This window comes from Panthera pardus, unplaced genomic scaffold (genome assembly GCF_024362965.1).
Source record: "Panthera pardus isolate Hobbes unplaced genomic scaffold, ASM2436296v1 HiC_scaffold_16, whole genome shotgun sequence".
NCBI classification, from domain to species: domain Eukaryota; kingdom Metazoa; phylum Chordata; class Mammalia; order Carnivora; family Felidae; genus Panthera; species Panthera pardus.
Window position 1 is genome coordinate 110,891,288 of NW_026526721.1, and position 13,741 is coordinate 110,905,028.

The 13,741-nt window shown below is 37.5% G+C and overlaps 1 protein-coding gene across 17 annotated transcripts in view; it reads right to left on the reverse strand.

Moving 5' to 3' along the window:
* Nucleotides 1–13,741, reverse strand: part of MBNL1 (muscleblind like splicing regulator 1) — a 206,159-nt gene that overhangs the window by 22,471 nt on the left and 169,947 nt on the right. For all 17 annotated transcript variants that reach the window (XR_008422555.1, XR_008422554.1, XM_053903704.1 and 14 more), the window contains one exon: nucleotides 9,599–9,799. Coding sequence is in view for 15 of the 17 variants with exons in the window: in XM_053903704.1 (XP_053759679.1) it covers nucleotides 9,599–9,799 (201 nt within the window). In the remaining 2 variants the exon portion in view is untranslated. The remainder of the gene's footprint in view (nucleotides 1–9,598; nucleotides 9,800–13,741) is intronic.

Below are 13,741 nucleotides of genomic sequence, written 5' to 3' on the forward strand. Positions count from 1 at the left end.
GATTGCATACAAATGGTCTTCATTTAATGTTTTTATTTATTTAGGAGAGAGAGAGAGAAAGAGAGAGCACAAGGTGGGGAGGGGCAGAGAAAGAACGAGACACAGAATCCGAAGCAGGCTCCAGGCTCCAGGCTCCAGGCTCCAAGCTGTCAGCACAGAGCCCGATGCAGGGCTCAAACTCATGAACTGAGAGATTATGACCTGAGCTGAAGTTGGAGGTCTAACCGACTGAGCCACCCAAGTGCTTCTACAAATGGTCTTTCTAATACACCTTCTCATTCCTGTCCATCTGCTTTATATGTGTGTGTGGTTCCTACAGGTTAAGGAGTGGTTTCTTATCATTTTCTACTCTTTGTATCTTGCAAGATGCAATTCAGGAGAACTTTAAGTCTATCTAAGAAGAATTGATAGTTAGCATTCCACTTAGAATTTGTCCTAAAACTAACCTTTTCAAAGTTTCAAAGAATGTAGTCAACTGCTTTTGTACGATACACATTTTTTTTACTTGTTTTTATTTTTTTCTCACTTAAAGTGCTCCTGACATGAGAAATGGAACAGAAGAAATATACTGAGATAGCTGTTCTCCCATTATTTTTGCCCTTGAAAAAATAAAGAAAAAAGATGGAAAATCTCCTGTGAAAACTTGTACTGCTGAGAGTTGTATACCAGAGGGGCCAGAGGGGTTTGCCAAGTGCTGGATGTGTGTCTATATCATTGGTACCTACCTGAACAGAACAAACTTCCCAGCGCTTTGAAAACACCTTTTTCTCTAATAATCATCACCAATAAAACAGGATCCATCCCTGGACTGCTGAATTTGAGTTTGGCCTGGTTTCTCTGAGGAACTCAAGAAAACTTTAGACTATACTGATCTTCAAAAGAAATATCTTAGGTGTGGTTTCATATTAGCAAATTATAACTGGCGGACAAGCTTCAATAAACTTAATCTCGGAATTCAAATCAGGATAAGAAATTGTAGGATTTACCGTATGGAGAATTTAAAACATAACAGGTAAAATTAAGTTTGAAAATCCTTAACAACATTGTGGTTCTTTTTGCTTTTCCAATCCAGTCTTCTGCATGCACACATTTTTCGAATAGTTATAATTATGGTATAGCTACTACTTGGTGACCTGTTTTTGTTCAACAGTGCATGTAAGCATTTTTTTAATTTTACTAAAATATAGTGTCTAGAGTGATCATTTTTGATGGCTGCATTGAATTCCATCAAACAGATGTGCAGAATATAGGTAACTCTAGCAGAGATCATCTAGATTATTTCCAATATTCTCATATTACAGATAACATTGCAAGGGATATATTTATGAACATAGGCATTTAAAAATCATTTTCTAAAGTTACATCTGCAGAAATGGCATTAGTGAGTCAAAAAATATAAGCACTTTTTATAGTTTGGTAAATGGTTTTCAAACAGATTAAAATAATTCCAGCTATTTAGCTAAACACATAATGTGTTTCAATCAAAAAAATGTTGAATCTTTTACTCTACAAACATTAAGGCAGGATTTGTCTTATAAATCAGATAAGTTTTATAAATTTTCATACGAAATAGGTAAGAGGTTGTGTTTACATTAAAAGCCATCATTTTAATGAAGATATTCACTGAACACTTTTATTTTTTTAATTATTTTTTTTAACATTTATTCATTTTTGAAACACACAGACAGAGAGAGTGTAAGTGGAGGAGGCCAGAGAAAGAGAGGGAGACACAGAATCTGAAGCAGGTTCCAGGATCTCAGCTGTCAACACAGAGCCCGACGCAGGGTTCAAACTCATGGACCAGGAGACCATGACCTGAGCTGAAGTCAGACACTTAATCAACTGAGCCACCCACGTACCCCTCACTGAACACTTATAAATATTAAAATCCATTTCCAGAACCATCTATTCCATAATTATGGAAAATTAAAAGTACTTAGAAAATCAAAAAAATCAAAAGTACTTAGAAAAATTCCCAAAGGAATATGACTTAATTCTATGTTAACTTTTTTTTTTTGTTTTGTTAATTAAACAGCAGTGGTATAATGAAAAGAAAATAGAGTTTAGAATCAGAAATTGTGGGTTCTACTTAGTTCCTACATTTACCAGCTATGGAATCATGAATACCAAGAAAGATAATGTATAGATTAGCTGAAAACACACAATACAAATCTGGTTAAAATAAATAGTTCTGTTATTTGACCTCTAAGTTTTTTTATGAATGTGACAAACCTATTTCAAAATGGTCAGAATAATAACAGGTTTTATAACTATTATTAAATTCAGCAATGATCTGCAAGTTAAGGCATTGAGCTTCTAAAGACATTAATCCCAATGTCTGAACTTATTCAAGGTGGGACAGTCATTTGCATGTTCGTTAAAGAAAGATCTGTTTGAAGTAGTATGTTTTGTGCTCGCCATATTTAAGGCAGTCATTTTTAGAAAACAACTTTCAAAAGCAGGAACAGAGAGCTTATTACAATAGGGAACAGGGACTATTTTAATATTTTGGGAAGTCAATTTAAAACGTAATGACAAATATGAAGGAGCTTATACATATAATATCATATAACATACAACACTGTATATAAATATATATTAATACTTAAGGAGCTTCCATATATATGTACCTATTGTTCAACAATAAGCATCACAGACTTTATTTTTTACGAAGCTTGAGCTATATGAAACTTTAAAAAAGGAGGGGTGCCTTGGTGGCTCAGTCGGTTAAGCGGCTGACTTCGGCTCAGGTCATGATCTCGCGGTCCGTGAGTTCGAGCCCCGCGTCGGGCTCTGTGCTGACAGCTCAGAGCCTGGAGCCTGTTTCAGATTCTGTGTCTCCCTCTCTCTGACCCTCCCCTGTTCATACTCTGTCTCTTCCTGTCTCAAAAATAAATAAAAAACGTTAAAAAAATTTTAAAAAGGAATACTGGATAAACAATGATTTTATCAAAGTACCACAGCATTAATGGTCATGAGTATATAATCTAATGCCAAAAAATTATCCGTATTTTTACCTCAAAAAGGATTATAATCTTCACATTTTAAAATTCTGGTGATTATGGACAATGATCTCAGTAGATTGTATAATTAAATTCCCAAGAAAGAAATCTGATGATGTGATACCTACTTTCAATGTTATCTAATAATTGTACAAAGTTGGCCCATCTGAACTTCATTTTCCTCCTTCTAAAAAAAATGAAAAAAAAAAAAAAAAAAAAAAAGACACCTACGTCAGCTACCTCAGAGGATTTCTGTTAAGATCAAATGGGAGATGTCTTTGAAATCTAAAGGGCAGAATCCCTCGTTATACCATTAGGGCAGAGAACACAAGCATATTTCTACAGATAATACAGCTCAGAATTTATCACTTTACCCCATGTAATTAAAAAAAAAATCAAACTGACCAAGTAAAAAAATCCTTCCATTTTCAGGTTTTCATTTATTCATTCCTATGAGAAACACGTAAACCAACAGGACAGGAAAATACAACTCTGAAACAAGGTCATCAATATGTCAAAATGCTCAAGTCAACAGTTACTTTTACCACTGTTGCTAAATAAATGAAACCAGAGAAATGCTAGATTTAATTTGGAGGAAGCAATTAGTAGACGAACAGCAAAAGTGAGTGGTTAAGCTTAGGGAGTTAACGTATTTTAAACAACTTACAACTTCTTCATCTCCCAAACAAAACTCAAACTAGTCACAGAGAGTAACTGACAGACTAGATGTTTTAAATGGGGATATGACTACATTGTAAGGAGCCATTCTACAGCCTTAGTACAGATTTAAAAACAAAACAAAACAAAACAAAACTCCTTAGACCTGTGTGCACAAAACTCTCAATATTTCTTAGTAATTTTCTAGAGAAGTTAAAAAGTCATACAAGCAGCAGCCAAACACCCTCCACAAAAATACAAAATTAAAAGAATCCTACCAATAAGCTTCTCTTATTAAAAAAGTATCTGCTTTTCTAATCTTATTTTGAATCGAAGGTCTTCTATATGCAATGGATCATGCCAAATCAATTAAACACCTATAAAAATCTCAATCAAGGCATCACTTCCACTAATACTTGACCTTCATTTAGCTCTAAATGCTCTTTTTTTATATGTAGTCAATAGGTACCATATTGTCTTATGCCTGTATGAAAAAAGTCACTGGACTCTTCTGGGTCAATAAGTAGTAGAAGCTTTCAGCATCCAGTGGCCTGAATTAGACACTCACGTCATGATTCTGTCAGTAGAATAAAACTTTCAGCACAATAATAATCTATTTGAAAATACTTTTTGTAATGTTTATTTATTTATTTTAATTTTTTTTTTTTAACATTTATTTATTTTTGAGACAGAGAGAGACAGAGCATGAACAGGGGAGGGGCACAGAGAGAGGGAGACACAGAATTCGAAGCAGGCTCCAGGCTCTGAGCCATCAGCCCAGAGCCTGACGTGGGGCTTGAACTCACAGACCGCGAGATCGTGACCTGAGCTGAAGTCGGACGCTCAACCGACTGAGCCACCCAGGCGCCCTGTAATGTTTATTTTTGAGAGACAGAGAGAGAGAGAGAGAGAGAGAAAGCACACACGTGAGCGAGCGAGCATGAATGGGGGGAGGGCAAGGGGCAGAAAGAGAGGGAGACACAGAACCTGAGGCTCCAAGCTGTCAGCAACAGAGCCTGACGCGGGGCTCGAACTCACAGATTGCAAGATCAGCTAAAGTTGGACACCCAAGCGAATGAGCCACCCAGGCGCCCCAAGAATAATCTATTCTAGAACAAACAAATTCCAGCTGAAAAATATCAGAAGCCAAGGGGTGTGCCCATCTTTCCTGGAATATAGACTGTTGATATAGAACTGATGCCATAACCAAATAGCAATCTAATATCTTTGTCAGCCTCTGAAATGTAAGGTCAGTGGATTAGTTTTTTGTTTGATTAATACTAGTAGGTGGTATAAACAACCTTAATCATTATCAGTTTACTTGAACTATTTCATTATGTGCACTGCGTTCTTAGCAACCTAACAAAATGTAGAATGTTAAGTGTTTTGGAGGAGGAAGGTTTTTAATTCTGAGTCACAAATAACTGTACATAAGGTAAATGATGAAAAGCTAAGCCTTAAATAACAGGTGCTGGCATCCTGTTGAGTAAGTATTTTACAGACTATTTGTGTTTAAGATCATCTGGCTGATTTGTGAAAAAGACTCCCCCAGTGAAGGAAGACCTACGGAATCAGTCTATGGGGATGAGGCCCTGCATTTTTAGCGATCATCCCATGTGACTCTAATCCCATTAAAACTTGGAAACCACGGCTCTAGGACTAAGGGCAAGAACAAGATGCCATGTTTTGTAGCTGGAATGCTCAAAATGTAAACATGTTCCCAAGGAGAATGTTAACAAATGTTAAAAATTTATCCTGTGTTATCTTCTCTGTTGGATTACACTAAACTCTGAATAAGGGCATGTATCTTTTTGTGATTAATTAATTAACTGGTTGACTGGCTCATTTATTCATTTAACAAGTTATTGGGTATCATTTGTGAGTATGGCAATATTCTGATGTGGATCTTTTCTTGCTATTGGTAGCCGTTGAAAGGTTTCAAAGGTATTCCTCACAAGTATTTTTTTACTTGAAAGATGTTCAGTAGTTCTTTGGATATTGTTGAATAAACGAGGGAATGAATGCATTCATGGATCCTTTTTGCACCATAAAAATTACTGTGTTATCATGAAAATAAGTCGAACAATAATTTCTTAATTACCAACTCTTGATAATAAAGTAAGGATATGACTGAAAACCTCAGTCCTGTCTAGTACCTGTAAATTTTAACAATTTCTTTTTTTTTAATTTTTGTTTATTTTTGAGAGAGAAAGAGAGCACGTGGAGGATGGGCAGAGAGAGAGGGAGACAGAATCCAAAGCAAGCTCCAGGCTCTGAGCTGTCAGCACAGAGTCCAACGTGGGACCTGAACCCACGAACAGTGAGATCATGACCTGAGCCAAAGTTGGATGCTTAACCAACTGAGCCACTCAGGCGTCCCAACAATTTCTTAAAACAAGCATTGAAAATAAACTGCTGCTTGCAAATTACAAAAAAGTATCCCAAAGTTAAAAATGTAATTTTAAAAGCCTCATTTCAGTGACCAATATTTAAGAGATTTGCTCCTCTTTAGAGAAAACCATGAATACTGAATTTTACAGTATAGAAAGTATACTGCTACAAAGTCTCTTAAAAGGTATCCAACAAAGATAGATAATATGGATATTGATATAAAGTTGATGTGTGTTTTACATCTATATATTTAATAAAACATGTAATATACATTTGTATATTTAAACTAATTTAATGTATTTAAATATGCTTATTTGAATGTTATATTTAAATAAAATTTTCAGTAACTTGTGGCTGGCATTAAAAACAAAAAGACAACTTAAATGTCTTCTAGAATATTCTAACTGGAGGTGATCTTACAGATTATCTGGTACAATCCCCTAATTTTATATGTGTGGAATATGAAGTTCAGAAAAGATCAGAAACTTGACCCAAGCTTACTCATCTAATTAGCAAAACTGCTAACACTAATTCTTGGATTCCTGTTGTTCGACTTAACATTTTTTGTAGTATCACAGTGAGTGCTGTAAATATGTGTCAGTTCTCCCAAACAGAAGAACCAGAAGGCTGATAATCTATGGTATTTTTAATTTCCTTATGGTCTAACAATTTGGAGCAGAAAGAGAGAAAGAAGCGGCAAGAACAGTTGGCCAATATTTAAACTGATTTAAACTTTTTTCACCTTAAAAGGAACTCAAAATTCAAACACGCACTTCAGAGTTCCAAGAGGCAAAAACAAGAGCATATAGATTTAAACCGAAATAACTACACATGTGGCGAACTGGTAAATAAGTGTGTGCACTTACTGCCATGTCTTTTGGATTGCGATATGTTGTGCAGTTAGCGTGAGAGGAAATAACCCGAAGACAGGAGTGTCTAAAATCACAGCACCAAGCAGAACGACATGCCCCTTAGCTTCACAGTGCAATATGCTAACAGACTGTAACTGTGACAGGGCAGCAGCTCCTGTTAACCAGAATAAGACAGGACGCTGCCCTACCACTATCAAGCACTGAGATAAGAGGAATTTGGGTTAAAAGGAAATGACAATCATGTCACAGCAGCCAACTGCTGTCACTGTAGCAGAAGACAGACAAAATACACAAAGTAGCTCCTCACAAGAAAACTCCAGAACTAATAATAAAAGTACTTATTTTATTGTTTAAAAGTGTTTATTTATTTTTGAGACAGAGCGAGCAAGCACAAGTGGGGGAGGGGCAGAGAGAGAGGGAGACACAGAATCCGAAGCAGGCTCCAGGCTCTGAGCTGTCAGCACAGAGCCCGACGATGGGGCTTGAACCCATGAACTGTGAGATCATGACCTGACCTGAAGTCAGATGCTTAACTGACTGAGCCACCCAGGTGCCCCAAAAGTACTTATTTTAAATTAAATACTAATCAAAATATAACCAATTACAGACTACCTAAAACTATGGTCGGATTAGTTTATAAGAGTTCGGACCACACAGCTCAGCCTTTAAGGAGATTTAAAGAGAGATTTTTAAGCTTCTTAAATATCATCTCCTATCAATAACTAATTCATTATAAAGGTCATCCCAGACTGCCTATTTGGTTCCCATCAATCAACAATTATGCATTATGAACCGAGGGTTTGCTTGAGAAAGATCAGGGGAGGGGGAAGGTGACTCACACGTTAAGCATCGAGTGATTTTTTAAATATTTAAAATTCCTAAATTGCCTCCTAAGTTACCTGAAAACAGCATTAGTTAAATAATGAGCAAGTGCAACTGCACAACGACCAAGCACCCACAAGTCAAAGTGTGTCTCTAGCACACAGCCGTCCTTGGTCCACAGAGGGCACGCAACTAGGTCTCCACGTCCTTTCAGAGTTGTCCTTACGGGACCGGCTTCATCAGTAGCTTTTCCCAAAATTTTCGTGAAAGGTAAACGTGCAAACAAACAATATACTCTAAAGAACATACGGGCGCCAAAATGTCTTGCTTCCTCTCTGTACTATCACTTGTATGGAATGAGAGATTTAAACAGTGTTTAAAAATGGAGCTCTGAGCTCACACCCAACCGGAGCATCCTTTCCATGACCTTGAGGAAGTTTTGCCACAGCTTTCCCCTAAATCTCTTGCCCTATAAGATGGAGTTAACAGTATCTTCCTCAGCAGATTGTTTTGAAGGTTAACGATGCAATGCATGTGATGGGTTGATGCTGTGTTTGGTAGACTAAATCTCCAGTAAATACCAACTACTGTTACCACCATCAAAAAAGGTGGTGGCGGTTCCCACTACCTTGAAATCTGAGATCTTTTGCAATGAATGCAGTAAAGCCCTACCAACGAGAAACTGGTGCTTATTAAATAAATTCCTGCTAAACTGATTTAGGGTCAATTAGGGTCACACAACAGCCTTATTTTGCCTCTTTCTTAGTAACTAGTAACTTCTTCTAGTAACCAAAACTTCTCGGCCCCAACTACCTACTGCCTCATCCTAACCAGAGGAAAAGGAAAAAGTCACTTTGTTCCTTAGTTGAACATGAATGCCGGGTTTTAGAGCTTCAATGTACAATAATGTTGCCATTTTGTTTTCTTCATCTGAAGTTTACCAAATCCATTAATTTATAGCCATGCTCCAATTCTGAAACAACCACTTCAATGTAAGATTTACTTCTTTAATTTCTTTTTCATGCAGCAACAGCAAAGCATATAGATCTGATCATCCTCGACTCTGAGACTTGGAGCATCATACGCTTTCCAATTTAAACCATTTTTATAAGAGCACATTTCACAAACAAAGCTGCCTTGCTATTATTCCAACCAAAATACTGTGAGGCCTATGAGGAAATTCCCAATAATAAATTCTAAAATGCTTTATAGATAGTAGCTGAGCAAATCGTTATGAGAACAAAGTGTCAGGGGATGAACAGAATTGGTTGTTCTTTTTTTTCTTTAAAGATTTGAGACACAGAGAGAGACCAAGCACGAGCAGGAGAGAGGCAGAAAGAGGGAGACACAGAATCTAAAGCAGGCTCCAGGCTCTGAGCCATCAGCACAGAGCCTGACGTGGGGCTCCAACCTAGGAACCATGAGATCATGACCTGAGCCAAAGTCTGATGCTTAATGGACTGAGCCAGCCAGGCGCCCCTTGGTGGTTCTAACTAGCAACAACAACAACCAACATTTAGCAGGCATTTGCCGTGTGTCAGACACTCCTGGAGGTAAGGGCCATTATTATCTCCATGTTAAGGATGAGGAAACTGAGGTCCAATGAAGTAACGAGTGGTCTAACCCCAGAGTCCAAGTTCCTATCCGCTATTATACATACAGATGCTGTGGCTCTCGTAATCATTTCACTGGTCAAACATGGCATACCTAAATTCTCGCAAAATGCTCCAAACACCAAACCAAGATCTCTGCTTCAAATATTGTTTAACCTTTATGGCCGTGGAAGAAGTAAACAAGCAGCACACTCTGAAAATCAGAACGGAGTACATAAAGGAACCAGTGAAGCATTCCTACCTCAAGTCTGTCTGTCCGCATTAATTTCTGTGCAGCAGCCGCAGCAGCTGCAGGCACGGGGACCCCAGGATTCCCTGTGACCAACATTGGTGCGGTCGGCAAGATCTCTGCTGGAACCAGGCTTGGGGAAACAGGTCCCAGGTAGGGATTAAAGGCTGCTGATGCATTGGTGGCTAAGCTTGGTGCAACTGAAAACATTGGCTGAAAAATAAAATAAAAAGCAAAATTTAATATACAGGTCTTGGGTCAAATTTGATATTCTACATTATATAATCTATCCCTCATCCATCCATCCATCCATAATCCATCCTTCCTTTCCGCCCTCCCTCTTTTCATTTAATTCTATGTTTATTTACTCTCATTCAGGATAAGAATGTTTCTTGAATAAGCATTCCTCAAATCAATGCTTTTCTAGAATACAATAGGTAATTTACCCATTAAATTTTCTGCTGGGATTTTGAAACTTGGTGTCCATAATGCTTGTAATTTCTTTTTGAATAATAGATCAATTATTCAATACAGAAACTTCCTGGGGTCACCTAATCTCCATTTTTATCCTGATAAAATCCTAGAAACTTGTCTAAGAAATACATTTCATAATTGCTATGTCAGATGAACTTGAGAGATCTGTTTACAACTGTTAATGGGTTGCAAGTGTCCTATTATCTGGAATAAATAAAGCAGAACTCCCAGAGGATAACAGAGTTTCACAGTCAATATAAACTGGAAATAAATCTCATGGGACGTGTGAAAGATGATGATGACACCATTTCTCTTGAACACACGAGGTAAACTATTTGGCATATTCACTTGTTGCAGGTTCTTCCAAAGAAACTGTAAATATTCCAACAGTTTATCATCCTCCTGTGAAACATTTAACGAAGAATTTACCTTACTAGGGAGAAGCCATTCTGAATGTCTGAAAGTCTGAAACAGAAAACTTCTAAAGAAATGCTACACGGTTTAAAAAAAATACACATGGTATTTTGTGACAAGATAGAATTTCTGCCAGAAATGCTTTAATGGATATAGGAGGATGTGATATGAAGATCTGCATATCAGAAAATATATCTGTTCTTAAGTAGAATTAAATAATTTACTTGAAATCTACTTTAGTGATTTGCTTTTCCAGTTTTTAAAGCATAATCTAGCTCAACAATTTTCTGCCCGTGGGTGGTATCTTTTAGCTTCCTAATTCAATAGATTTTCAATTCTTGAAGTTTGATACTTTGTGTAATAATAACGTTTGTCTCCAAAATACAAAAACTCACGGACAAAATGGATCCTGTTTTTTAAGGGACTTTTTTTTAACAATTAATTTTCTTTACCCTGTGGTATAAGGAACAGAATCGTGGACAAATTATTTAGAATGAAGGGGACATTAGAATGTAGCTAATTCTTCCCTCCTATAGAAATAAGAAGTTAGATGAACGCTGAGTTTACATAGTATTCAAGAGAGTTTTGGAATAAAGTCTTATATAATTAAGATGTAAGGATAATTCCCATAGCTCAAAAGAAATGTTTAAAATACACACACACACACACACACACACACACACACACACCCTTATTTAGGCTGGCCCTGACTTGCCCCATATTTAGAAGGGTAAAATGGAACTCAAGAATTCTCTTTTTCTTAGGGCAGTGGTTCTCAATTACGTAGGTGATTTTGCCTTGTAGGGCACATTTGGCAATGTCTGGAGACATTTTTGATTGTCACAGCTTGGGGGCGCTGTTGCGTCTCATGCGTGGAAGCGAGGGATGCTGCTAAGTGGCCTGCAACACACAGGACAGTCCTCACAACACAGAAGGATCCAGCCCCAATGTCAGTAGTGTTTAGGTTGAAAATCCCTGTCCTACGGGATGCACTTTTTTCTCGACTTCACAAATTGTTTTAGGACAGAATTTTTGCAGCTACTGTACACGTTCTTATTAAGACCATGGAAAACAGAATATTTCATACATAATTTGATTCACTAGGAAGAAGAAACAATATACCATACATTCCACTCATATTTTCAAGTTGTAATTATGCTTCCAAACGTGTTGGTTTGAATGCCATGGTTAGCTGCCCTGCCAGGTCGCTGCCTCCTGCCTAATGAAGTGGCCTAAAGTAATACCTCTGATCCTCAGCCCCGTCCCTGCCCAAAGCACTGACAACAGGAAACCACCTGAGCATTCCAGATATAAACAATCAATAATCTGTCAGAAACTGGGGCCCAGAGCAATCTCTCTCCATCAACAGTTACTTGAATAGCAGCTGATTTTATACTGCTCCACTGTCTACTGGCTGCTAAGGCAGTGCCAGGACAAGGGTTGACCTGTACAGTGAGTATGTGTTGAACTTGGACTTCTACTCAGAAATATCCAGGTTAAACATACGCTGTTACATATACACTGAATGTAATTTCAATGAGACCAACACTCTAATTTCCTATTAGGTATTTAAGAATTATAAGCAACCAAGCACAGAAGACCAGAAGACCTGTTTAAAATACGGACAACAGTCTGTATCATTCCTCTTTGTATTCTATTGCTATGAATTAACGTGTATTTTTCAGGTAGAACCTTCTTAATGAATGCATACTTTGGAAAGTTACTGAGATGTTTATGTCCCTGTACACAATCTACCAGAATTATTTAGAAGCAGAGGTCAAATTTACAAAGCTATTTGGAGGCAAGAAAAATCATTTATTTTTAAGAAAAGCATTCTTACTTGAAGAGAATAAGACCAGGGACGAATAAAATTCAGCTCTGTTAAATCTCACTGAATAAATTTATAATCCACAATGCATATAATGCAACAGTTACATATTACAGATGAACGAATACTTCTAACTAAAAATATTGATCTTATTAACTGGCAACAATTTTCCTGCTGGATTGTTTCTATTGAGTTGTCATGTGAATGGATTTTCTGACTGAATTCAGCAGAGCAAATTCAAATCTGAAGAATTTTAGGGCACTGTCCCCATGCGAAATCTAGCAGCTTTAAAAATCTGAAACAGGGGCGCCTGGGTGGCTCAGTTGGTTAAGCAACCGACTTCGGCTCAGGTCATGATCTCACAGCTCGTGGGTTCGAGCCCTGTGTTGGGCTCTGTGTTGACAGCTCAGAGCCTGGAGCCTGCTTTGGATTCTGTGTCTCCCTCTCTCTCTGCCCCTCCTTCGGATTCTGTGTCTCCCTCTCTTTCTGCCCCTCCCCTGCTCATGCTCTGTCTCTGTATCAAAAATAAATATTCAAAAAATTCTTTTTAAAATTCTGAAACATCAACTATTCAGCAAGCGCTCTCTCTAACTGTTCTCTCTCCAGATAAGTAGAGCTATTTGCTAAACAGGTAGCCGATCGATGATAATAATAGCTCTATACTGTGAAACTTGATTCCAAAGGCTGCTCCCAAAAAGTGCAACATTCCTTCCGTTATTTTGAGGTTTTACACATTTGTTACATTCCTTTTTCAAAGAGCACCTTGCTGGAGGTAGGTCACTGCTTGGCCTTATCAGTGCCCTAATCAGATTAGTCAAGCTGGGGAACTGCTTCACTGCCAATTCTCCATTCCCAAAGCCATCCTGCAGACAGTTCAGCAGAGTCGCAGGGATGGATATTAATGCTATGGTATTATCAAGTGCACCCTATTTTCTCTTAAATCTCCACAGGATAACATATAACTATGTAATTGGTGCATATGATACTGACTACATTCTTGTAATAATGATTTACGGGTATCTTTGTTCCTGGAAGGCATAAGGAAGGTTGACTTATGATTGCCTTTTGCCAGTGAACACCCTCAGCAGAGAAAAAACAAACTGCAATCTTATAACGTCGGTGCATTTATGGGCTAATCACTTGTTTGTTTTAAATGAGATATTTTGATTCCATTAAAGTAATCAGGCTTTATTATAAATTAAAATGTTATTCAATTTCACATTATGACCCTAGTTAAATGTGAGCAAACATGATTATTACTAGACTTCCCTCTATTTATTGTGTGCCAGGCATTGTGCTAAGTGCTTTACCTATGTTATTATATTTAATTCTCATAAGAGTAAAATATAAACGACATAGGGCAAAGGAAAAAAAAAACCCTCCATTGTTTCTGTTTGGAGTTGGGGGAGGGGGGCGGGTGGCGCAGATATCTGTAGAGT